Source organism: Nerophis lumbriciformis, linkage group LG01, assembly GCF_033978685.3.
Source record: "Nerophis lumbriciformis linkage group LG01, RoL_Nlum_v2.1, whole genome shotgun sequence".
In the NCBI taxonomy this organism is placed as follows: Eukaryota; Metazoa; Chordata; class Actinopteri; order Syngnathiformes; family Syngnathidae; genus Nerophis; species Nerophis lumbriciformis.
Genome location: NC_084548.2, coordinates 13684461 through 13712101, shown reverse-complemented (window position 1 = coordinate 13712101; position 27641 = coordinate 13684461). Strand labels below are relative to the sequence as shown.

At 39.1% G+C, this 27641-nt stretch overlaps 1 protein-coding gene across 4 annotated transcripts in view; it reads right to left on the bottom strand.

Moving 5' to 3' along the window:
* The window catches only part of LOC133616341 (outer dynein arm-docking complex subunit 1-like), a 36818-nt gene extending 12702 nt beyond the window's left edge, over positions 1 to 24116 (bottom strand). For 2 of the 4 annotated variants that reach the window (XM_061975496.1, XM_061975504.2), the window contains exons 1-13: positions 23852 to 24115; positions 16409 to 16478; positions 12081 to 12180; positions 11682 to 11871; positions 11478 to 11594; positions 11294 to 11407; positions 8899 to 8966; positions 8557 to 8726; positions 6583 to 6696; positions 6431 to 6513; positions 6184 to 6352; positions 3485 to 3660; positions 3296 to 3399 (exon numbers count right to left, since the gene is read on the bottom strand). In XM_061975496.1, the coding sequence (XP_061831480.1) occupies positions 3296 to 3399; positions 3485 to 3660; positions 6184 to 6352; positions 6431 to 6513; positions 6583 to 6696; positions 8557 to 8726; positions 8899 to 8966; positions 11294 to 11407; positions 11478 to 11594; positions 11682 to 11871; positions 12081 to 12180; positions 16409 to 16448 (1445 nt within the window). In that variant the 5' untranslated portion in view covers positions 16449 to 16478; positions 23852 to 24115. Of the gene's footprint in view, positions 1 to 3295; positions 3400 to 3484; positions 3661 to 6183; positions 6353 to 6430; positions 6514 to 6582; positions 6697 to 8556; positions 8727 to 8898; positions 8967 to 11293; positions 11408 to 11477; positions 11595 to 11681; positions 11872 to 12080; positions 12181 to 16408; positions 16479 to 23851 lie in introns of all 4 variants that reach the window. The other 2 variants (XR_009816852.1, XM_061975487.2) reach the window with 2 other exon arrangements.
* Between the last annotated feature and the right edge of the window lie 3525 nt (positions 24117 to 27641).

Genomic DNA, 27641 nt, shown 5'->3' with positions numbered 1-27641 from the left:
TACCTTTCTTCTATCGCCTCATGCTGATTCCCAAATGTTGGCGCTGTGTGTGAATAATAATGTGAGCTTTGATTTGTTTTTTTGCAAAGGGGTAGAGGTAGTCTTAGACTTTCCTCATTTGATTCAAACAACAATTTTTATTCAACTTTGACAACAAAAATGTTTTTACCTGAATTTTTATGACATCGTATTTAATCACTTGAATCTTCACATCTTTACAAAAAGACCAGACCATGATCATTGGCCCAAAACAACCACATAGAGCAGTTTTCTGTCAAAATGCGGTACGTGTACCACTAATGGTACGTGGGCTCTATCGAGTGGTACGCCAACGAATCATTTATTAATTTACAGTGTTTTATTTTCCTATATTAAAACACAGGATTGCTGTTCAAACTGTGTGTAATGTTAAATATAATTGTTAAATAAAACCTCTGCCTTGTTTGAATGAATACACACTAAAAAATGTTGGGTTAAAAAATAACCCAATTTTAACCCAACTGCTGGTTCAGAAAAGGACGGACCCCTTATTTGAATTATTTTAACTCAACATGTTGGGTTAATTTTTTAACCCAACTTTTGCTTTGAATTCCATCCATCCATCCATTTTCTGCCGCTTGTCCCGTTTGGGGTCGCGGGTGGTGCTGGAGCCTATCTCAGCTGCATTTGGGCGGAAGGCGGTGTACACCCTGGACAAGTCGCAAAAAGTTGAGTTATGATAACTTAATGTTGGGTTATTCCCAACCAAACTATTGGGTTGAATTATTTAGGCATGTGATTTGACCACAATGAAAAAGACTGAAAAAATTTCCGGGGGTCTGGGGGACTGGTTTTTCACCAACATGCTAAAATTAACAACGACAGCATCATTAGAAGAAAATATTTTAGTGTTTAAAGACATGAAAACATCATTAATAGAACATACCTTGCTTCAAGTTGTTTCATATGTTTTTGGCGTTTCGCATGTACTTCCAAAGCCTTGAAACCTCGTGATCCATAGTCAATATTATCATGACACCACGTGCACAAAAACTTTCCGGGACGATCGATTTTCCGAATAAAATCACCGAACAAAGTCGTAACTTCCTTCTTCCCAACAGTATCAGTGATTTCCCTTTCCATCCAGTCCCATCGAAACTTATTTTTGACATGTTTATCAATTTCTTTTACTCGTAAAGCGTCCTTTCTCTCGAGAACCGACATCGTTTATGGAAAATGGCGGTAATAACCATTATGAATGATGACGTCATCATTTGATTGGTCACAAGGAACATATCGACCAATCAACTACGGCGTAATATAAACTACGTCTCGAATCTTGATTTAGGGTCGGAAAAAAAACGGAAAAACGGGAGATAATAATTTTTTTCCCCCGAGATTAAAAAAGACGGAATTCCGACTTTAGACGGAAAAATCACATGCCTGATTATTTAACCCAAAAGTTGAGTTATGCTAACTCAATGTTGGTTGATTCATAACCCAACTATTGGGTTTAATTTATTTCACACAAAAGTTGAGTTATGCTCACTACAATGTTGGGTTATTCCCAACCTAACTATTGGGTTGCGCAATTTAGCGCTCCTTGACCCAATAGTTGGTTAAAAATTATACATTTTACTGCTGGTTTGTCCTACTCCTTCCCAATTACTGATCAAAATTATTTTTATTCCATTAAAATATACGCAATAGCAAGATATGAGAGACATTTTTTTTACAAGAATTGCCATGTATGGTCAGAGTAATCCTATACAACATGCTCAAATATGTTCATGTACATAAGATGTGTGATTGTAAAAATTGTTAATGACGTATATACACATAGACACATACTGTACATATACATTCACTTTACAAACATATATATACACATACTGTACATATACATTTACTGTACAAACACATATACATATACTGTACATATACAAGTACATATGCATACGTACACTCATGCACATAATCACGTTTCATCAAACATATATTAACGTTGTTGCCCTAAGGTAAACTGGGTATAACACATGGCACACTGACAAAGCTTAACCTATTGTTACTATAACAATCTACAAGGTTAATGTAGGTTGCTTCTCTTTCTCCCCCTCCATTTTTCTGCATTATTTCGTATCTCAAGTTATCATTACGTATATGTATTGTTGCATTTGAACAACTGTATTGTTAATAATAGAGGTATATTATTGGTATTGTTCATTATCAAAAGCGCTATTTCTATTGGTATTTCTATTGCTCCATTTGTAGTGTAATAATGCTCATTGTCATTTCTGTATTATTTTTTATTTTCGCTAACTGCTTATTTGCTATCACTTTTACCATCATATTTGTACCTGTCGTATTTGCTGATGTTGCTCTATTGTTGTTGTTGTGTTTGCTGTTGTTGTTTTTGTCTCTCTGTCTAATCCCCCTCTTGTCCCCACAATTTCCCCCTCTGTCTTCTTTTTTTTCTCATTCTATCCCCTCCTGCTACGGCCCGGCTGCCCCAAATGATAATATAAATACATTTAATAAAGTCAAATACAAATAAGGCAACAAGAGAAGTATCCTACACTTCTCTCTTGTAAAGTAAATCTGAACAGCCGATATGGTCATCTACATCAACTATATGGTTTGCCTGAGAAGCTGGACAGGACAAAAAAAAAAAAAAATTGTTAATGAGATTAATCCACAATAAAATTGCCTTCAAGAAAAAAGTATATTTTTAATTAAAAAAAAGGCTTTTACCCAAAAATGCGTTACTCATTGAAAAACAACCCAAAAATGGTTCATCATTCAGAAAACCCCGAAATTGAGTTTAAAAAATACCCTTATAACCCAAAAAATGGATTGCTCTTCAAATAAATAACTCAAAATTTACCCCAACACCCGCAACTCATAAATTGGATTGTCAAAATAACCCAGCATTTTTTAGTGTGTACTTAGGCCTCCTACGCTACTTTCTTTTAATGTTGGTTCATCATGGTGGTACTTGGATAGCCAAGTGTTTTCTGAGGCGGTACTTGGTAAAAAAAGGTTGAGAACCATGTTTATACCACGGGCCAGCCCTGAGTGCACCAAAAGAAAAAAACACTTGTGCACAACCCTTGTGACAAACTATTAAAAATGTCTGTGCTTGCATTGGTTTCTCCGCCAGTTCTTAAATCACATTTTGCCTGCTTTAACCTTTATTTAATGGGGGGTTTTTTTTCATATTTTTTGGGCTGTGTCTGTCAAAAAAGTCTACCAAAACAAAACAAAATTAGCAGCGTATCTGTACCTTAGATATTATGAAATGATCATCAAGACTTACTCCGGTGTTGGTGTTGTAGGTCCTGTGGACAAGGTGACTGCTGGGGCATTTCCCTTACCCCGCAGTTGATCGGCTATAGAACCAAAGCCGTCACTAACGAGGTCCTGATAGTGAGAAAGCAGGACCAAAGTAATAATGGTTATTAATGTAAATGTGCAAGCTGCTTTGTCGGCTGACAGGCGCACATACACACTGTGTTAAGTTCTCCTGGAAGAGAATGATGGACTGCAGATTGAGGAGGCTGTTGACTTTGTCTTCCACCATCCTCAAGCACGCCGTCATGTGCTCATCCAGCGCTCTGTCGCTGGAGCCCAGCGAGCTGATCTCAGACCTGTCACAGCAGATACGCAGTAATGACTGCACACCTGGAAACACAAGGGGTGAAGTTACAAAACTGATGAACTGTGTATATAAAATGCCAAAATAAATACAGTTCACAGCAGAAAAATATAGCATAGATAAATATACATTGAACCATTGATTAGGGATCGAAAAACCCTTGTTTATGATATTTGATTGTGTCCAATCTCAATGACAACTGTATTGGACTATTTTAATATCCTCACTGAACAAATACAGTACATGTACACCAGCAAAGATATGCTATGTACACCGGTTATTCTCAAACTGTGGTATGTGTACCACTCAAAGGCTTCATCTAGTGCAGTGTTTTTCAACCTTTTTTGAGCCAAGGCACATTTTTTGTGTTGAAAAAATGAAGAGGCACACCACCAGCAGAAAAAATTAAAAAACAAAATTCAGTTGACAGTAAAAAGTCGTTGCAATTGTTGGATATGACTTTAAACCATAACCAAGCATGCATCAATATAGCTCTTGTCTCAAAGTAGGTGTACTGTCACCACCTGTCACATCACGCCCTCACTTATTTTGAGTTGTTTGCTGTTTTCCTGTGTGTAGTGTTTTACTTCTTGTCTTGCGCTCCTATTTTGGTGGCTTTTTCTCTTTTTTTGGTATTTTCCTGTAGCAGTTTCATGTCTTCCTTTGAGCGATATTTCCCGCATCTGCTTTGTTTTAGCAATCAAGAATATTTCAGTTGTTTTTATCCTTCTTTGTGTTTACATTGTTGATTGTCATGTCATGTTGGGATGTACATTGTGGATGCCGTCTTTGCTCCACAGTAAGTCTTTTCTGTCGTCCAGCATTCTGTTTTTGTTTACTTTGTAGCCAGTTCAGTTTTAGTTTTGTTCCGCATAGCCTTCCCTAAGCTTCAATGCCTTTTCTTAGGAGTACTCATCTTTTGTTTATTTTTAATTTAAGCATTAGACACCTTTTTACCTTCACACTGCCTCCAGCTGTTCCCGACATCTACAAAGCAATTAGCTACCGGCTGCCACTTACTGATATGGAAGAGTATTACATGGTTACTCTGCCGAGCTCTAGACAGCACCGACACTCAACAACAACACATCATTTGCAGACTACAATTACTGGTTTGCAAAAAATATTTTTTAACCCAAATAGGTGAAATTAGATAATCTCCCACGGCACACCAGACTGTATCTCGCGGCACACAGTGGTTGAAAAACACTGATCTAGTGGTATGCCAAATAATCACTTGATTCAGGTACAGTGTTTTATTTTCCTATATTCAAACTGTGTTTCTGATCAAACTGTGTAATGTTACAGTGGCCAAAATATTAAACATAATTGTTAAATAAAACCTCTGCCTTGATTTTAACGAATACTTAGTCTTACAACACTGCTGTATTTTAATGTTGATCATTATAGTGGTAATTTAGGAGTCAAGTGTTTTCTGATGTGGTAGAAAAGGTTTGAGAACCCTTAATATAGACATAAGTATTGGGACTTATGGGAATACATCCAGCAGGCTTGTGCAAACTATCGGATTGAGAATGTCTCAAATTCAATTCCAGGAATTTAAATTGAGGTTGCAAACACAAAGTTTATTTGAAATAATTGATCATTTTGGTGTATTTCAAAATCATGCTTTACAGTAGATTCCATACATGACTGTTTTACATCGTTTATAGAAATATTATTACTATACATGCTACATACAGTATAGACTGCTACATAAATGTTATGACTGTACTGTAATTGGTGTACACACTATATTTGAATCACAGCCCAAAAAATTGACAATTAAGACAACAAAAAACTTACACGATAACCATCAAAAACACAATCATTTATTTTAAAGTAGTGTATTTTAACTTTCAATTTTGAAAAATGGTAGTAAAATACTCAATTTCTCAGGATGCTTTATTATATCTAAGTATTTAAAATGGAGGGAATTCAAGTTTAATTTTAGTGTTTGGTTCTCCTCAGGAAGTCAAATACTTTACAGTGTCCTCTGGATTGGACATGCTTGTATTAGTTTGGAGAATGCTGATTCTCAGTAGGTTATGCTAAAACCTTTGGTAAACATGACGCAATTATTCCTGTTACTTGGATTATTAGTCCTTTTTCTATGAATTGCAATAAATCTTTTTCCACTTCTTGCAATTCCAATTCAATTTAAATTGTTTAAAGGAATTGATTGTACTAGCCTGGCACCTCCAGGAGTGAGCATGTAAGAAAACACTGACTTGGAATTATTTGATAAAGTTAAGGTCAGAGTTCTGTGCAGGTTCTTTCACACAAAACACATCCAAGCCTTGCTTTGTGCACTGTAGGCCAAAAGTCTTGTTGAAAGACAAGCAAGTCCTTTCCCAAACTGTTCCCGTTAGGTTGAAAGCATAGTTGTCCAAAAACGAGCACACATGAGGTATTATCCAAACTTTGATTAAGGTTCCATACAGTATATAGTGGAAATATCCTGAATTGTATAATGTCATAAAAGGTGTATAATATCAGTGTATGATTAAATATCTCGTCTCTTGTCGCGTCCATCTGCTCTGCTGTACCTGTTTTTAGATGTTTTTGGATATCCTCCTTGACGTGAATTTGCTTTCGGAAGTCATTCAGCTGCTCCTCGACAGACTTCTGCTTGGTGGAAATGGCCCCGTGAAAAGTTTTGCGGTCCACACCGTGCCGACACTGCTCCTCCTTAAACAGCTCGCCCTCCTTGATAAGCTTCAGTTAAAGAACAAAGCACAAACATAAGCGACATGAAGAAGTTAAACTTCTCGATGGAACTAGAACAGCACTAACTTGAGCAATCTGCTGCTGAATGGCCTCCACATCCCAGTGTTGATAGTTGACAAAGCCCAGTATAGAATAGTTCTCCTCCTCCACTGATTAAAAGAAACCCCAGAATATAATCCAACAATCTACACGTGCTCTATCTTTTCACTTTGACCTACATTCCAAGTAGTTCTGCACTAGGGAGTCCAGGTCGCTTTCTCCCGTCTCATAGAGAATTCTTCTTATAGTGTCTTCATGAATGGTCAACCTCTGTAGCTGTTCCATCAGATCCTCTGTGGACACCAAGAAATTTACTTCTATCATTTATATGACAAGTTATTTTTGTCTAACAAGAATAACATTGTAATTTTTCGAGAAAAAAAAAGAATATTTATGAGAAAAACAAAAAATGAGTAATTTTACAAGAAAAACATTTTAATTTTACGAGAAAGGATTTCTAGTTCTATGACATTTTTTTTTATTTTACAAAACTTAACTAAAAATATATGGTATACATTTATATGATGATACACATAAATAAAAATGTAGATTTTGAGAGGAACCTCGGATTCAGGAGGAACATTGTGGTTTTCGTCCTGATCGTGGAACTGTGGACCAGCTCTATACTCTCGGCAGAGTCCTTGAGGGTGCATGGGAGTTTGCCCAACCAGTCTACATGTGCTTTGTAGACTTGGAGAAGGCATTCGACCGTGTACCCCGGGAAGTCCTGTGGGGAGTGCTCAGAGAGTATGGGGTAACGGACTGTCTTTTTGTGGCGGTCCGCTCCCTGTATGATCAGTGTCAGAGCTTGGTCCGCATTGGTCCCGTTTCCAGTGAGGGTTAGACTCCGCCAAGGCTGCCCTTTGTCACCGATTCTGTTCATAACTTTTATGGACAGAATTTCTAGGCGCAGTCAGGGCGCTGAGGGGATCTGGTTTGGTGGCTGCAGGATTAGGTCTCTGCTTTTTGCAGATGATGTGGTCCTGATGGCTTCATCTGGCCAAGATCTTCAGCTCTCACTGGATCGGTTCGCAGCCGAGTGTGAAGCGACTGGGATGGGAATCAGCACCTCCAAGTCCGAGTCCATGGTTCTCGCCCGGAAAAGGGTGGAGTGCCATCTCCGGGTTGGGGAGAAGATCTTGCCCCAAGTGGAGGACTTCAAGTACCTCGGAGTCTTGTTCACGAGTGAGGGAAGAGTGGATCGTGAGATCGACAGGCGGATCGGTGCGGCGTATTCAGTAATGCGGACTCTGTATCGATTCGTTGTGGTGAAGAAGGAGCTGAGCCGGAAGGCAAAGCTCTCAATTTACCGGTCGATCTACGTTCCCATCCTCACCTATGGTCATGAGCTTTGGGTTATGACCGAAAGGACAAGATCACGGGTACAAGCGGCCGAAATGAGTTTCCTCCGCCGGGTGGCGGGGCTCTCCCTTAGAGATAGGGTGAGAAGCTCTGCCATCCAGGAGGAGGTCTAAGTAAAACCGCTGCTCCTCCACATCGAGAGGAGCCAGATGAGGTGGTTCGGGCATCTGGTCATGATGCCACCCGAACGCCTCCCTAGGGAGGTGTTTCGGGCACGTCCGACCGGTAGGAGGCCGCGGGGAAGACCCAGGACACGTTGGGAAGACTATCTCTCCCGGCTGGCCTGGGAACGCCTCGGGATCCCACGGGAAGAGCTGGACGAAGTGGCTGGGGAGAGGGAAGTCTGGGCTTCCCTGCTTAGGCTGCTGCCCCCGCGACCCGACCTCGGATAAGCGGAAGAAGATGGATGGATGGATGGAGATGGAACATATTGCAAGGTGCTTCGAAATGATCTGACTCCTCAGTACAATATGAACAATATAATTCAATCTGACAAAATATCTACACCTCGCCACTAGGTGACAGTATCACTCTTCATTGTGTGTCAGGTGTCTGTCTATGAAGAGTAGTTTTTGCTTTATTTTTACCTGTAAAGTTGAGCCTACAACAATATCATTTGCTTTTTGTTATTTCCAATTGTATATGTTGTATTCATATGAAAACAACCAGCATCACAGAGGTTGCTCTCTATTGGGTTTCCACTGGATATCAAGATGATTATTTAATAGTCCAGTCCTGCAGCCTATGGATTAATAATTGTGTTTTGCAAGCAACCACAGTAAAATAATCACCTTTGTCACGGTTGGAGCTCTCGTCAGCGGCATTCTTTATGTTCACCATAGCCTCAAGGTTGCAGTGCGTGGCGATTTCGTGCTCCAAGTTGGCCGTTGTTTGCGTATACTGAGCTTCAAACTGAGCTTTTTGTTCCTTTAGCTTCTTCTGCCTTACCTGGATTGCAACACTAGGTGTAATAAAAAAAAAATAAAAAAAAAATAGGATGAAACAAAATTACATTGGATACAATAAAATAAAAAAGAATAAAATAAAGTAGGATGAAACAAGATAAAATAAGATAAAATAAAATTAGATAAGATAAAATAAAATAAATCAAGTTAAATAAAATAGGTGTTCACCTGGCGTTGTTGGCTTTAGTGCACATAGCACTCAAATCCGAAATTTCCTTCCGAATGCCTTGCAGCTCCTGGAAGAGACCATCAATGATGATGCAAGCGACGATAGAATAAATGATCTTTTCCTGTTGGGTTCACTGTTAATTAGGGCTGTCAAACGTAATGCATTAACCATTAATTGCACTCTAATAATTGTTTTTTAATTAATTACTAATGTCATAAAATATTAACACTGATTTTCTGCTTGCCATAACATTCATTCTTTTTTTTCTAATAAATGCAGATCATCAACATTGAAATGGCACTTTTAACATGTGTGCATTACTAAAAAATATGATTAAAATAAAAATATCCGCTGTTCACTGCCCCATAGATTACAGCACCCAAAAACCACCATTCATGTTCACGCTTTTGCAGCCATTATGAGGAAACTATACGTGCATATTTAAGGTTCCGGACAATCCATGCAGTCCGGTTTTTAAACATTTTGATTAGTTACGCTCTTTCAACGAGTATTCAAACCAACACAATATGACTCAACGCTTTTTTTCTAATGAAATTAATCGATTTAATTGTTGCAGCCCTAATAGCAATAATCATGTACAAACCCCGTTTCCATATGAGTTGGGAAATTGTGTTAGATGTATGATAAACGGAATACAATGATTTGCAAATCCTTTTCAACCCATATTCAATTGAATGCACTACAAAGACAAGATATTTGATGTTCAAACTCATAAACTTTATTTTTTTTTTGCAAATAATAATTAACTTAGAATTTCATGGCTGCAACACGTGCCAAAGTAGTTGGGAAAGGGTATGTTCACCACTGTGTTACATGGCCTTTCCTTTTAACAACACTCAGTAAACGTTTGGGAACTGAGGAGACACATTTTTTAAGCTTCTCAGGTGGAATTCTTTCTCATTCTTGCTTGATGTACAGCTTAAGTTGTTCAACAGTCCGGGGGTCTCCGTTGTGGTATTTTAGGCCAGGTCTGGACTACAGGCAGGTCAGTCTAGTAGCCGCACTCTTTTACTATGAAGCCACGTTGATGTAACACGTGGCTTGGCATTGTTTTGCTGAAATAAACAGGGGCGTCCATGGTAACGTTGCTTGGATGGCAACATATGTTGCTCCAAAACCTGTATGTACCTTTCAGCATTAATGGCGCCTTCACAGATGTGTAAGTTACCCATGTCTTGAGCACTAATACACCCCCATACCATCACAGATGCTGGCTTTTCAACTTTGCGACTATAACAATCCGGATGGTTCTTTTCCTCTTTGGTCCGGAGGACACGACGTCCACAGTTTCCAAAAACAATTTGAAATGTGGACTCGTCAGACCACAGAACACTTTTCCACTTTGCATCAGTCCACCTTAGATGAGCTCAGGCCCAGCGAAGCCGACGGCGTTTCTGAGTGTTGTTGATAAACGGTTTTCGCCTTGCATAGGAGAGTTTTAACTTGCACTTACAGATGTAGCGACCAACTGTAGTTACTGACAGTGGGCTTCTGAAGTGTTCCTGAGCCCATGTGGTGATATCCTTTACACACTGATGTCGCTTGTTGATGCAGTACAGCCTGAGAGATCAAAGGTCACGGGCTTAGCTGCTTACGTGCAGTGAATTCTCTAGATTCTCTGAGCCCTTTGATGATATTACGGACCGTAGATGGTGAAATCCCTAAATTCCTTGCAATAGCTGGTTGAGAAAGGTTTTTCTTAAACTGTTCAACAATTTGCTCACGCATTTGTTGACAAAGTGGTGACCCTCGCCCCATCCTTGTTTGTGAATGACTGAGCATTTCATGGAATCTACTTTTATACCCAATCATGGCACCCACCTGTTCCCAATTTGCCTGTTCACCTGTGGGATGTTCCAAATAAGTGTTTGATGAGCATTCCTCAACTTTATCAGTATTTATTGCCACCTTTCCCAACTTCTTTGTCACGTGTTGCTGGCATCAAATTCTAAAGTTAATGATTATTTGCAACAAAAACAAAGTTGATCAATTTGAACATCAAATATGTTGTCTTTGTAGCATATTCAACTGAATATGGGTTGAAAATGATTTGCAAATCGTTGTATTCCTTTTATATTTACATCTAACACAATTTCCCAACTCATATGGAAACAGGGTTTGTATAACACAAACTAATTACACTCCATAACCGCGCATGGTTATCTGGTGCGGGTTGTTACACAGCCAGTAATCAGGTCAATGCAAAGATCAATCAATCAATCATCAACCAACGTTTATTTATATAGCTCTTAATCACAAATGCCTCAAAGGGCTGCACAAACCACAACGACATCCTCGGCTCTGATCCCACATCAGGGTAAGAAAAAACTCAACCCAATGAGAAACCTTGTTTTTAGTAAAGGATGCGCTCACCTTTTTCAGCTGAAGTTGAATTTGCAGGAACTCATTCTTCTCCATCTCCAGCATGTCTATGTCTTTCTTTAACTGGCCGTTCCTGATCATTAGCTCATTGAAGCATATGTGACCCTTCAGACAGACAAACACATGGTGTTAAACGCTGTGGTTTGTAACAAGATGTTGGAGATGAGGCACTAACCTTGTAGAGCTTGTCTTCTTTCGACACGATATCTTTAGCGGAGTTGTCTTCGGTTTTCGTGTTATGTGGTGCATACCCTCCCCTCTGTGCTACAAGCTTCCTCTCCCATTCTAAAATCTGCAAAGTAAACCAACAATGTGGTGTGAGCCTTATCAAACACAAACTGTGCAACAATTGGTAAAAAAAAAACGTTGTTTTTTTCACCTGCTTTTTGTAAGATACCAATCTGCTTTTGTTGCCTAGCAACTCCTCCTCTATCCTTTCTTCATTAGACAAAAGTACTTCGAGGTCTTGTGCAGCATTAATTTCTTGCTTCTGGTTACAGTTACTCTGTGCGATGGTAAGGGTGTGTAATAGTTCCTCATGTTCATTTTGGAGTCTCTGGATCTCCCTGCTACTTACACAAGGACAAAAAACACCAAATGTAATGACACTTTACCCTTGAAAAAAACTCATGTATATTTGTTCAGACAGTTAAAAGAATGCATATATTTTTCAGTTTGTGTAGCAGTTTTCAAAATACTGTGCCTCATATTTTATAAACTGCTGCACTATATAGCACCGAAAAGGATGAATAAAAAATAAATAACAGAACCCACTTGCCTGTCTTTCAGGAGGAGGCTTTGGATTTTGTCATCGAACGCCTGCTTGTCTTTTACAGCTTGGCGATACTGCAGTTTTAGTTTGTGCAGGTCATTTTCAGCTGCATTCAAACAAAGAGGAAGTATGCTGTTTAGTGTGTCTAGCTCCATGTAAACAAGTCACACACCACAGCACAATACCATCAGATTCCTAACAACAGTAGCCAACTCCTGTCATATAGAGCAGTGGTCCCCAACCTTTTTGTAACTGCGGACCGGTCAACGCTTGAAGATTTGTCCAATGGACCGGGGTTGGAGGGGTGGGGGGTTAGTGGTATTTTTTTTTTTTTTTTGATTTTGTAAATTTATTTATTTATTTATTTTATTTATTTATTTTGTTTGTCATAAAAAAATACAATCATGCGTGCTTACGGACTGTATCCCTTGCAGACTGTATTGATCTATATTGATGTATAATGTAGGAACCAGAAATATTAATAACAGAAAGAAACAACCCTGGTTTTAAAAACCCTTTAAACAAATCTAATTTCATTTACAACCTGGTCTGAAGATGAGGTCATTTTATTTATTTATAAAAAATAAAAAATAAAAAAAAAAGATAAATAAATCAACATTTTCTTGGATAAAAAAGAAAGTAAAACAATATAAAAATAATTACATAAAAAAAGTAATTAATGAAAATGTTCGTGGACCAGCAGCACATACAAATATGTGTGCTTCAGGGACTGTGTCCCTTGCAGATGTGTTGTCTATGTTGTGGGAACCAGAAAATTGGTAGCAGAAAGAAACAACCCCTTTTGTGTGAGTGGGTGTGAATGAGTGTGAATGGGGGAGGGAGGTTTTTTTTGGGGTTGATGCACTAGTTGAAAGTGTATCTTGTGTTTTTTCTATGTTGATTTAATGAAAAAAAAAAGAAACAACCCTTTTGTGCGAATGAGTGTGAATGAGTGTAAATGGGGGAGGGAGGTTTTTTGGGTCGGTGCACTAATTGTAAGTGTATCTTGTGTTTTTTTATGTTGATTTAATAAAAAATAAAAAAATAAAAAAATATATATTTTTTTTTATTTTTTTTTATTTTTTATTTCTTGTGCGGCCCGGTACCAATCGATCCACGAACCGGTACCGGGCCGCGGCCCGGTGGTTGGGGACCACTGATATAGAGGACCTTTGAGTAGCATTGCAGTGAATCCTTAAAAACAGCAGAGGGCTCCTGTCCTACAGGGGATCTTTGACTTTTGCGTTTTTGATAACTAAAATCAGCAGAACATTTATGTTACACAGATCATTCCTGTCATACAGAAGACATTCAACCAGCATTTTTGTAGTACATTTTTTAAAGCAACAGAAGGTTTCGGTCATATGCAGTATAGGATCTTTGATTAGCATTTTTGTAGTAGAGCGTAAATATCAGCAAAAGTCATCCTGTCATATAGAAGAACTGCACCCCGCATTAACAATGTCCTTTTTTGGCCTAATTGATGACTGTATTAATCTATTTTTAACATCCAGAAATAAAATTACGCGATTGAATGGAGACAAGTCAAACACTAGTACCAGGTGGAAAACGGCCACTCAGGTTGGTTTATTTTGTCAGAAAAACTAACGTCAAAACGACAGCAATTGCATGCATCCGGGCACAGCCACACACGTCCTTGGAAGCAGTCATAGCGCCTGTTGCTTAGTTAGCCTACTCTCTTTATGCACTACTTTGCCACTAGGTACGCGGTCTCCCTCTAGTGCAGTCCTTCTCAAGTAGTGGGACGGGCCCCTCCTCGGCGGGGGGAGCGCGTGTAACCTTGGGGAACATCATATTTTTGCCGTACCAGAATATAACGAAGCGGATGTCGCACTTGGCTTCACTGTAACCACGGTGGGAGACAAGGAAAGTTGTTTCCTTTAATGTTAACAAGCTTAGAATGTGTTATGCAGAGGTATAGTTATAAAAAATTTATAGGCAAATTATACTATTTATGGTCACAGTGGAGAGTGTGTGTGTGTGTGTGTGTGTGTGTGTGTGTGTGTGTGTGTGTGTGTGTGTGTGTGGGAGGGGGGCGCAAAATATTTTCTTCTTCCTAGCGGGAGCGTAACAGAAATATTTGAGAAGCACTGCTCTAGTGCAGTGGTTCTTAACCTGGGTTCGATCGAACCCTAGGGGTTCGGTGAGTCGGGCTCAGGGGTTCGGCGGAGGTCAAGACACACCCGACTCATCGTGTAAATAAAAACTTCTCCCTATCGGCGTATTACGGATACGGCAACAACAGAAGTCAGACTGATTTGCAGGTGTGTAATTTGTTGTGAGTTTATGCACTGTGTTGGTTTTGTTGTTTGAACAAGGTGATGTTCATGTACGGTTCATTTTGTGCACCAGTAAAAAAAACATGGTAACACTTTAGTATGGGGAACATATTCACCATTAATTAGTTGCTTATTAACATGCAAATTAGTAACATATTGGCTCTTAACTAGTCATTATTAAGTACTTATTAATGCCTTATTCGGCATGGCCTTATTACAACCCTAACCCTAACCCGAACCAAATAACTCTATATTAAGTCTTTGTTACTTAGAATATGTTCCCCATACTAAAGTGTTACCAAAAACATATAACTTTGTCTTGAATTTGAAAAAAACCATTTTATTTTGCACTAAAGAAGGGTTCGGTGAATGCGCATATGAAACTGGTGGGGTTCGGTACCTCCAACAAGGTTAAGAACCACTGCTCTAGTGGTACGCCAAAGAATCAATTAAATATTCAAACACAGTGTTACTTCTCAAACTGTGTGTGGTGTTACAGTGGCCAAAAATATTAAATATTCTTGTTAAATAAAACCTCTGCCTTGTTTTAATGAATATTAAAGGCCTACTGAAATGCGATTTTCTTATTTAAACAGGGATAGCAGGTCCATTCTATGTGTCATACTTGATCATTTCGCGATATTGCCATATTTTTGCTGAAAGGATTTAGTAGAGAACAGCGACGATAAAGTTCGCAACTTTTGGTTGCTGATAAAAAAGCCTTGCCTGTACCGGAAGTAGCAGACGAGTAGCGTGACGTCACAGGTTGTGGAGATCCTCACATCCGCACATTGTTTACAATCATGGCCACCAGCAGCGAGAGCGATTCGGATCGAGAAAGCGACGATTTCCCCATTAATTTGAGCGAGGATGAAAGATTTGTTGATGAGGAAAGTGAGAGTGAAGGACTAGAGGGCAGTGGGAGCGATTCAGATAGGGAAGATGCTGTGAGAGGCGGGTGGGACCTGATATTCAGCTGGGAATGACTAAAACAGAAAATAAACACAAGACATATATATACTCTATTAGCCACAACACAACCAGGCTTATATTTAATATGCCACAAATTAATCCCGCATAACAAACACCTCCCCCTCCCGTCCATATAACCCGCCAATACAACTCAAACACCTGCACAACACACTCAATCCCACAGCCCAAAGTATTGTTCACCTCCCCAAAGTTCATACAGCACATATATTTCCCCAAAGTCCCCAAAGTTACGTACGTGACATGCACATAGCGCCACGCACGTACGGGCAAGCGATCAAATGTTTGGAAGCCGCAGCTGCATGCGTACTCATGGTACCGCGTCCGCGTATCCAACTCAAAGTCCTCCTGGTAAGAGTCTCTGTTGTCCCAGTTCTCCACAGGTCAATGGTAAAGCTTGACTGTCATCTTTCGGGAATATAAACAATGAAACACCGGCTGTGTTATCCGGCACAACAGTCAAGGGGTGCATTCTACGGCGGGGGTGCGTTATCCGGCACAACACCTGCCACAATACACCGCTTCCCGCCTACTGCTTTCTTCTTTGCTGTCTCCATTGTTCATTGAACAAATTGCAAAAGATTCACCAACACAGATGTCCAGAATACTGTGGATTTTGCGATAAAAACAGACGACTTAATAGCTGGCCACCATGCTGTCCCAAAATGTCCTCTACAATCCGTGACGTCACGCGCAGGCTTCATCATACCGAGACGTTTTCAGCAGGATATTTCGCCCGAAATTTAAAATTGCACTTTAGTAAGCTAACCCGGCCGTATTGGCATGTGTTGCAATGTTAAGATTTCATCATTGATATATAAACTATCAGACTGCGTGGTCGGTAGTAGTGGGTTTCAGTAGGCCTTTAAGGCCTACGATGCTACTGCATTTTAATGTTGGTCATTATGGTGGTACTTTGAATGCCAAGTGTTTTCTGAGGTGGTACCTGGCGAAAAAGGTTTATGGTAAGGGTTTGTATTGGATCTACCGTCCGGATTTGAGTAAAATTAACCACAAAATCAAACCATGTGTCACGTCACTTACGATTTTCTTCCTGCGAGCGACCTCTTGCAGACCTTTTCATGTTTCATGAGAGTGAGAGCCCGCCTCCAGTCTGAGAAACAACACAATAATTAGCTACAGTTGACATTTACAGTATATGCTCACTAAAAGGGTTTACCAATTTGAATGAGATAAAGCTATAGAGATTATTTAACGCTCCCATGTTAGGCATGTTTACAGTGCAATTTAACACCCAAAAACAATACTGCCATTTTAATAAACACTAAAGGGCATTTTGTTTCTAAAGTAATCGTCTCATTTAGAATGCTGAACAAGACTCGTCCCATAGCAGTGACTAAGAAAAAACTGGTGCTCGACTTGACTGTCAGTCCGGCTGGTGCATGCTAAATTGGTGCCAAGACCCGGATGCGACTGAGGTTTAGTGGGGTCAGTGTGTTGGATGCCAGCTACTGTGGCTGTGCACTAGTAACGTTGCAAAACCTCACTCCCAGGGATGGACCCTGGCATAAACACTCTATGCACGTCTTTAGGGTCACATGATTATGGCAACCGGTCACTTCAGAGCAGATCATCAACGTGGTCATCGTGCTCTGAAGGTGTTTGCTTGTTCTACTTTGATGGACTGAATTGCTTCATGAACACAAATACACTTTGTTTCTGCTAAACTTTGAATGAGCAGTGAGTCAACATGTCCTTTGTTAATAGTTTTGATTCAGTTTAGCATCGCGGCCATTCAAAAGCCCATAGAGGTAATTGCTAATTCAGCATTGCTTCGAACGCCAACATCATGGCAGATTTATGACCATATTATTTAAGTGTATATTGTAGCTGAAACCTTTGCCAAACTAGATGGCTAAAACAAATAAGGCCAAAGCAGCAGAGCTGCTGTAGGAAATATCAAACACTTTTCTTCCCCCCTTAAACATATCAACCTATTCGTTTACCTTTCCAAATAAACTTTGAACATTATATAATACTAATACTAATACTAATACTAATACTAATACTAACCACGTTAAACCCAGATTCCGGTCTAACAATGGTCTGAACTCATTCTCTTTCTATGCCACATCAATGTGGAATGCGCTCCCAACAGGTTTAAAAGAAAGGGCATCTCTATCCTCCTTCAAAACCGCAATAAAAGTACACCTCCAGACAACTTCAACCCTAAACTAACACCCTCCCCAGATTGTTAATAATCAAATGTAAACAATCAAATGTAGATACTTTTCTTATGCCTTTTGATCTCTCTCTCTCTATGTCCACTACTTGCTGTACATATCCTACCAAGTCAGACCTACACTGTTTCAATGTCCATTTCTCTGTTCTAAATTGTTGATGACTGATGATAACAACCAAACCTAACCCTCCGCCCCCCTCCACACCCCGAATTGTAAATAATGTAAATAATTCAATGTATACACCCTGATGACTATCTTGTGTGATGACTGTTTTATGATGATAGTATATATGATAGTATATATCTGTATCATGAATCAATTTAAGTGGACCCCGACTTAAACAAGTTGAAAAACTTATTCGGGTGTTACCATTTAGTTGTCAATTGTACGGAATATGTACTTCACTGTGCAACCTACTAATAAAAGTCTCAATCAATCAAAATACTAATACTAATACTACACAATACTCAATACAAGGCTGTAGTCAGCCGGAGACCCTAGCATATTACACATGTAATATAAAGACCGAAAATTGGAGCAAACAAAATCTTGTTGAGAGCCACAAAAAGCTTAGGGCCCAAGTCACTCCTCTACATTCAACTGGCAGCCGGGAATGACACCGTACCAGAGATCAGTTCAATTATTTATTTTTATTTATTTAGCCTTTATTTAACCAGGTCAAAATCCCATTGAGATCAAAGATCTCTTTTCCAAGGGAGACCTGGCCAAGAGGGCAGCAGCAAGGTTACATTAAAAACAGTAAACACACAAAACATCCCATTTACAACATTAAAACTTGCTCACATGAAATATGTGCATACAGACAAGGTAGACTGCAGTCCTTTCACAGAAGCTTTAAACTCATTCAATGTAACAAGGGTTTGAAGTTTAATATTCGATTGTAGGTTATTCCAAGCCATCGGTGCTGAAAACCTAAATGCTTTCTTGCCCAGTTCAGTTCTTACTTTGGGGACGACAAATTCCAGAACATTCATTGAACAAAGATTGTGACTTCCTTGTTTCTTTGTTAAAAGACAAGACAGATAAGATGGAGTGATACCCAGAAAGGTTTTGACGATGAAAACATACCAATGATTGAGGCGTCGAGCACATAAAGATGTTCAAAACTTGGGAGACAAGCATATTTGCAGAAAATTCCTAAAAACCATGCTTCTTTTATAGAGAGGAACTTGGACCACTGTGAACACATCGGCAGATCATTACATTGACATTTAACCTCTCTTGCAAACATAGAACACTGGGGTCGAAACTTGTGATTTACATAACCAAGGTGTTTTTTTAAGGCACCCATTTAATTCCTCTCCTTTACGGCAGTTACCATTTATTTTTGTGATGTATGTACTGTAACTACGGTGTTGCTGTAGCTTGTTTATTTCAGAAATAGTCAGTAATCATTTGTTCAACTTATTTAGTTATACTCGTGGCGTTCCTCGAGGTTTCATTTTAAGTACCGTATTTTTCGGACTATAAGTCGCAGTTTTTTTCATAGTTTGGCCGGGCTCAAGCGCGACTTATATATGTTTTTTTCCTTCTTTATTATGCATTTTCGGCAGGTGCGACTTATACTCCGAAAAATACGGTACTCTCTTTTTCATCATTCGGGCTATTCAACTGGCGAGTTCAATTAAAAAAACTTGTAAGAGAATCAAATTTTTGCAGCAGATTGGTGAAGCAGATCATCATCAGAGTGCTGTCATAGAGATAATTTTTGACAAGCTTTTTTAAGAATTTTTTTTTAACAAAAAGTCCTTAAAAACCGCAGAGTGCTCCTGTAACACTGACAAAAAAATAGACCCAAATCAAATGTCTACTGTAAAGGGACACTGGTTCTCCGGAATATACAAAATAAGAGAAAAGGTAAGGGGAGAAATCCGAACCCCTGGTCTTTAACTTTCTAGAAATGTGGCCCCCAAAACAATTTAGTTGAATATGCATGGCCTACACCTTTTAGAGCTGTGCTCGACAATGACTTGGCAGCCTCTGAGTAATGATATTTATGATATAATGATATTGAAAAACTTATTCGGGTGTTACCATTTAGTGGTCAATTGTACGGAATATGTACTGTACTGTGCAATCTACTAATAAAAGTTTCAATCAATCAATCAAAGTTTTGACTCTGGCTAACACTGCTTAATCAGTAGGGATGTGTGGACGCGCGGTCAAGCCAAGAGCCAGTCCAGGGTTGGTCCAAGCGACACATACACAAAACAAACAATACCCTGCTCTCTTGATATTGCACAACTTTTTCCCCCCAAGAAAGATTAAAATCTGTATCCCTGCAAACACTAAAAACACTTTCAACAAATCAGTATGTTGAATAGAATTAAGCAATGGAGTAAGGAACTGTACTGTATTTAAAAGACCCAACCTGTCGTTGTTTTAAATGCAGTTAACATCTGTAAAAAGGGACATTACTAAAACCTTTTGGCATACTCGGGTAGATTATTTTGGAACAGTTTGAGCAAGGAACTGAAACAATGTACCACTATGAGCCAGTTAGTCCAGCATAAAGCATGGGGTTAACAAGGTACAGTCGTAGTCAAAAGTTTACATACACTTGTAAAGAACATAATGTCATGGCTGTCTTGAGTTTCCAATAATTTCTACAACTTTTATTTTTTTGTGATAGAGTGATTGGAGCATATACTTGTTGGTCACAAAAAACATTCATGAAGTTTGGTTCTTTTATGAATTTATTATGGGTCTACTGAAAATGTGACCAAATCTGCTGGGTTAAAAGTATACATACAGCAATGTTAATATTTGATTACATGTCCCTTGGCAAGTTTCACTGCAATACGGCACTTTTGGTAGCCGTCCACAAGCTACTGGCAAGCTTCTGGTTGAGTTTTTGACCACTCCTGTTGACAAAATTGGCCACAATGTCCAGCAATATGTTTGGAGGAGAAAAGGTAAGGCCTTTAATCCCAGGAACACCAAGCCTACCGTCATGCATGGTGGTGGTAGTATTATGCTCTGGGCCTGTTTTGCTGCCAATGGAACTGGTGCTTTACAGAGAGTAAATGGGACAATGAAAAAGGAGGATTACCTCCAAATTCTTCAGGACAACCTAAAATCATCAGCCCGGAGGTTAGGTCTTGGGCGCAGTTGGGTGTTCCAACAGGACAATGACCCCAAACACACGTCAAAAGTGGTAAAGGAATGGCTAAATCAGGCTAGAACAGACCTGGGCAAATTAAAGCCCGGGGGCCACATGCGGCCCATTAAGCTTTTCAATCTGGCCCGCCGGGCATTTCCCAAATTATTATTTTAAATCTTTAAGATGGAAACTGTAGCTGCCATTATGATGTGCAGTGATGTTTTCAAATGACCGTAAGTCTTGAACTAAACAAAATATTTCAATGGTTGGAATCTGTGCTTTTGCATGATATACTAGTTACTATGGTAATATAATTAGTTACAATGGTAATCTAAGTCACAGCAGCTCAGACGAGGCACCAAGCAGTGTGGGTGGGGAGCGTTTCCACAGAGTGTTTCCAGAGCGGCCAGCCTGAAATGCGGGTGTCAGGGACAGACGCGGAAGGAGATTTTTACAAGAAAGTTCTAAAGCTTAGTGATATATCAGATACATCAGATTGTGGATAGTTGGTTTTTTTACCTTTCACATTCATATTTCGCTGTGTTTGTTGCATTTTTGTTGCTAGCTTGATTGTAAATCATGTCAATCGAGAGGACGTGTGACGTTCATTTGTTGTCAATATTCAGTGTTTTATCGTTCATAGTTAATATTGAAAATACCACATTCTTTATTTTCATGTCTCATTCAGTAAAATTATTTTTTTTGAATTCCATTCCTTTTTTTAAGGCGGTCTGTCATAACGTTTTTAGCCATTTAGACATTATTGTGAGGTTTTGTATTAGTGTTCCTAAAAATCAGATATACCGGCCCTCAGACACATTTTTTTCTCTAAATTTGGCCCCCAAGTCAAAATAATTGCCCAGGCCTGGGCTAGAATAAGGTTTTAGAATGGTCTTCCTAAAGTCCTGACTTAAACATGTGGACAATGCTGAAGAAACAAGTCCATGTCAGAAAACCAACAAATTTAGCTGAACTGCACCAATTTTGTCAAGAGGAGAGGTCACAAATTCAACCAGAAGCTTGCCAGAAGCTTGTGGATGGCTACCAAACACGCCTTATTGCAGTGAAACTTGCCAAGGGACATGTAACCAAATATTAACATTGCTGTATGTATACTTTTAACCCAGCAGATTTGGTCACATTTTCAGTACACCCATAATAATTTCATAAAAGAACCAAACTTCATGAATGTTTTTTGTGACCTACAATTATGTGCTCCAATCACTCTATCACATGGGTGTCAAACTTTGGCCCGCGGACCAAATTTGGCCCGCCGTGTAATTTCACTTGGCCCTTGAGGCGACATCAAATTAACACTAGAGCTGGCCCGCCGATTATATACAGCGGCGGTGCCGCAATACACCGCTAAATCTCATACTAGCCAAACCTCCCGGGAGACTCCCAAATTTCAGTGCACCTCCAGAGAATCGTTGCGTCCCTTTATCATTCAGTCCAACGACTGCTGGCCCAGTCACATAATGTGTGTGGGCGGCTTCAGCCCGTATATAGAAGTTAATGCAACGTATACTTGACCTTCAGCGATACAGGTTACGCTGAGAGTGCCAGTATAAAAACCTTTAACATTGTTAGAAATATACGCCACACTGTGAATCCACACCAAACAAGAATGACAAACACATTTCGGGAGAACATCCGCACAGTAACACAACATAAACACAACAGAAGAAATACCCAGAACCCTTTGCAGCACTAACTCTTCCGGGAAGCTACGAGGTGTGTGTGTGTGTGTGTGTGTGTGTGTGTGTGCGTGTGTGTGTGTGTGTGTGGGGGTGTGTGTGTGTGTGTGTGTGGGGGGGTGGGGGGTGGGGGGGGGGGGGGGGATTTTGTAGCGTCCTGGAAGAGTTAGTGCTCCAAAGGGTTCTGGGTATTTGTTCTGTTGTGTTTATGTTGTGTTACTGTGTGGATGTGCTCCCAAAATGTGTTTGTCATTCTTGTTTGGTGTGGATTCACAGTGTGGCGTATATTTCTAACAATGCTAAAGTTGCTTTTACGGCCACTCTCAGTGTAAACTGTATCGCTGTTGATGAAGTATGCATTGCATTCGCGTAAGTGTGCGTTCAGAAGCCGCTCATATCTTGTGACTGGGCGGGCACGTTGTTAGAAGGGATGAAAAGCGGACGTGACGACAGCTCGTAGAGGACGTTAAAGATAGTACCTGTAAGGCACGCCCCCAAGACTGTGGAATACGAGATATAATGACTTATGAACACCTTAGTTCGATAATGAAGGTTGCCTCAGCTCAAAGCCTGAGCCTCGACAATAATGAACTAGCATCCAAGAAAAGATGACAGGTATCTGACTTGGGCACATCAGATTAGACCAGTGTGTTGCAAACTGAGCAGTTTAAAGTCCAGAATGGTTGGTTTATTCATTATTTTATTTTCAAATTTATTAGCCTGTGGAAAAAGTTAATGTTGATATTTACCTCAGAAGGCTGCAAATAGAAAAGAGGCATTCAATTTTTACTTAAATTGTATTTGATATGCCATCGATATTTTTTAATTATTATTATTATTATTTGAAACTCGATTTTGCATGTCACTATAAAGTTATATAAGCCTTGATTGTTCAATATTTAATGCAAAATTTGTTTGGGTCCCTTTCAAAAAGGTTAATTTGTTCAGTTTTAAATTTTGGCCCACTCTGTATTTGACACCCCTGCTCTATCACAAAAAAATAAGAGTTGTAGAAATGATTGGAAACTCAAGACAGCCATGACAAATGCAGAGAATAATTTCGCCACACCGAGTGTGTGTGTGAGACAATCATTGGTACTTTAACTTTAACATTATGTTCTTTACAAGTGTATGTAAACTTTTGACCACGACTGTGTATGGGAAGAGAATGCTGTGACCCACAAATGTCTACTATACCAATAGTCTTCTATTACATGTTTTATTATTTCATTTCCAAGAAGAAAATGGTTCACACACACTAAAGGAAATATGTGTAAGGAGTAGGATTAAAAAAAACGTTGATTCTTCTTCCTTTTCAGGCATGTTGAATTTTGAATTGAACAATATTATTGTGTCCAGCATTTTTTAAATAAACTAAAACATTAGCGAACGTTATTACCATAACTTTTAATAATAATAATAATAATAATAATAATAATAATAATAATAAATGTAGTTAGACCTGCTAGTGCTGCTTTGTCGCCCCCTGCTGGATAGAGGTTAGCTGAGGTTGCTAGCTCACGTTAGCAACACGTCCAACAGGCCTTTGAACGCACCTCCGCCTCGTCATTTTGTGACGTCGAGCAAACGGGCTTCTCAAAAACAAATCACTTGAAGTCCTTAGTTGTGATTTAGGTCGGCGGGCTACCCTCCTGTCTGCTGGAACACGTCGTACGTGGACGGCAAGTGAAGCTCGATAATAAACATGCTCGTCATACTCGTGACGTCACAAGTCGGCCGTGTACTCACTTACATAGCAGCTGTCCCTGTGATACAAAGCACACGGATACATGATGAAGTCTCAAATTGTGGAATTTCTTGCGGGGTAGAAACATGTTTTATCTACAACAGGGACAAAAAGATATGTCCGATTTAGCTTAGTTGATGTCTAAATTGTGTATGATTTGTTAACCAGGTTTCTCACTGTTTTTAGTAGTTCAGTGGACGGTTGTTCTTGTGATGTAATTCTTGCAAGATAGGATAGGACAGGATATACATTATTTACCCCTCAATGGGGAAATTAGGTGGTTGCAGTGCAGATACAAAATGTCCACAAAAGATAAGGCAAAAAAAACAAAAACACATGAAAACAAGAGGGAAACATTAAAGAGATCAAAGGGCACACAATACATAAACAGAGCACAGAGCTGATGCAACCTGGACCCTTTTCTACAAACCCCGTTTCCATATGAGTTGGGAAATTGTGTTAGATGTAAATATAAACGGAATACAATGATTTGCAAATCATTTTCAACCCATATTCAATTGAATGCACTACAAAGACAAGATATTTGATGTTCAAACTCATAAACTTTATTTTTTTTTTTGCAAATAATAATTAACTTAGAATTTCTTGGCTGCAACACGTGCCAAAGTAGTTGGGAAAGGGCATGTTCACCACTGTGTTACATGGCCTTTCCTTTTAACAACACTCAGTAAACATTTGGGAACTGAGGAGACACATTTTTTAAGCTTCTCAGGTGGAATTCTTTCCCATTCTTGCTTGATGTACAGCTTAAGTTGTTCAACAGTCCGGGGTCTCCGTTGTGGTATTCTAGGCTTCATAATGCGCCACACATTTTCAATGGGAGACAGGTCTGGACTACAGGCAGGCCAGTCTAGTACCCGCACTCTTTTACTATGAAGCCATGTTGATGTAACACGTGGCTTGGCATTGTCTTGCTGAAATAAGCAGGGGCGTCCATGGTAGCGTTGCTCGGATGGCAACATATGTTGCTCCAAAACGTGTATGTACCTTTCAGAATTAATGGCGCCTTCACAGATGTGTAAGTTACCCATGTCTTGGGCACTAATACACCCCCATACCATCACAGATGCTGGCTTTTCAACTTTGCGCCTATAACAAGCCGGATGGTTCTTTTCCTCTTTGGTCCGGAAGACACGACGTCCACAGTTTCCAAAAACAATTTGAAATGTGGACTCGTCAGACCACAGAACACTTTTCCACTTTGTATCAGTCCATCTTAGATGAGCTCAGGCCCAGGGAAGCCGACGGCGTTTCTGGGTGTTGTTGTTAAACGGTTTTCGCCTTGCATAGGAGAGTTTTACCTTGCACTTACAGATGTAGCGACCAACTGTAGTTACTGACAGTGGGTTTCTGAAGTGTTCCTGAGCCCATGTGGTGATCTCCTTTCCACATTGATGTCGCTTGTTGATGCAGTACGGCCTGAGGGATCGAAGGTCACAGGCTTAGCTGCTTACGTGCACTGATTTCTCCAGATTCTCTGAACCCTTTGATGATATTACGGACCGTAGATGGTGAAATCCCTAAATTCCTTGCAATAGCTGGTTGAGAAAGGTTTTTCTTAAACTGTTCAACAATTTGCTCACACATTTGTTGACAAAGTGGTGACCCTCGCCCCATCCTTGTTTGTGAATGACTGAGCATTTCATGGAATCTACTTTTATACCCAATCATGGCACCCACCTGTTCCCAATTTGCCTGTTCACCTGTGGGATGTTCCAAATAAGTGTTTGATGAGTATTCCTCAACTTTATCAATATTTCTTGCCTTTGTCACGTGTTGCTGGCATCAAATTCTAAAGTTAAGGATTATTTGCAAAAAAAAAAAAAATGTTTATCAGTTTGAACATCAAATATGTTGTCTTTGTAGCATTTTCAACTGAATATGAGTTGAAAATTATTTGCAAATCATTGTATTCCGTTTATATTTACATCTAACACAATTTCCCAACTCATATGGAAACGGGGTTTGTAATTATTTTGTTATCTTTTGTTTTTGTTTTAAATGACCAAAATGACCAATTTACATAGCTTACACAAACAAATGTATACGTGGAGTGCACCTTATGACTGCACTGGAACAGAAGAAGACACCTCCCTGCACGTACTGCACGAAGATAATGTCAACAAGGTAGGTAGGTAGGTCTTTATTGTCATTGCACAATGTCAACAACAGCACACCATTACAGGACTTTAGGACATATTAAGGCTGACTAATCTTGTCCTGGATAGCATTCAAATGGATCATTCTGATGCTTATAAACAGTTTAATATGAAGTACTTTAATATAAAGTACTATGTGCAATAAAATAAATAATCAAAATGTTATATTTTGCCATAATTAACAGACTGGTTTTGGCAGGATTAGAGCATTTTATTAATTTTTTCCGTAAGATTATTATAGGACATGTAGTGTAGATTTTTGTATTTTCTTTTTTTGTTGTTGCAGGAACATATAATATATTATTTATTAAAACATCTTAGCTCTCTTTCCTCAAATTGACCAAACAACTGATCACAAAAATGTCTCATTTTCCTCAACATAAAGTAGTGTAATCCTTCATGTTAAGATTTGAATCTGACCTTCAATTATTTATTATTTTTGTATCCACCAGATGTCAATACATGTTTCCACTCTAAGCATGCAGCTAATGTTCCAGCCTTGTTAAGTGTATTGCTCTGTAAGTTTGTAATGGTGTCTGAAAAACAATATAGATGTGTTTTTACTTAAACTTTGATTTTTCCCTCCATTAAAAATACTTCAGTTATATAAACATTCCTGCTTTTAAATGGTTAAAAATTCCCAAAATACAGTTAGTACTGAATATGTATATTTCAGGCAGAAGTTGTGGTAAAAGATTGACTTGTGGAAAAATATCAATATAGAGTACTGTAAAAGTCCACACTCCAAGGTAAATGCTGTATTGTACATTATTATTACATTACTTCATAAAACTACTGTAGTTGTAAGTAGTACATTCTATTGTATTTTTTACACACTGTTTTTATCTAAAAGGGTATTTTTTCTATTTTAAAAGGCATGTTACATTTTGAATCTGCTGTTTTGGGGGTGGGGTAAGCGCCAATTGAATTAATTTCAGTTAATTTCAATAGACAGCGTTGATTTGTGATGCAAGGGTTTTGAATTAAGAGTTCCATCACAGAACCTATTAAGCTTATACAAACCCCGTTTCCATATGAGTTGGGAAATTGTGTTAGATGTAAATATAAACGGAATACAATGATTTGCAAATCCTTTTCAACCCATATTCAGTTGAATGCACTACAAAGACAAGATATTTGATGTTCAAACTCATAAACTTTTTTTTTTTTTGCAAATAATTAACTTAAAATTTCATGGCTGCAACACGTGCCAAAGTAGTTGGGAAAGGGCATGTTCACCACTGTGTTACATGGCCTTTCCTTTTAACAACACTCAGTAAATGTTTGGGAACTTAGGACACACATTTTTTTAAGCTTCTCAGGTG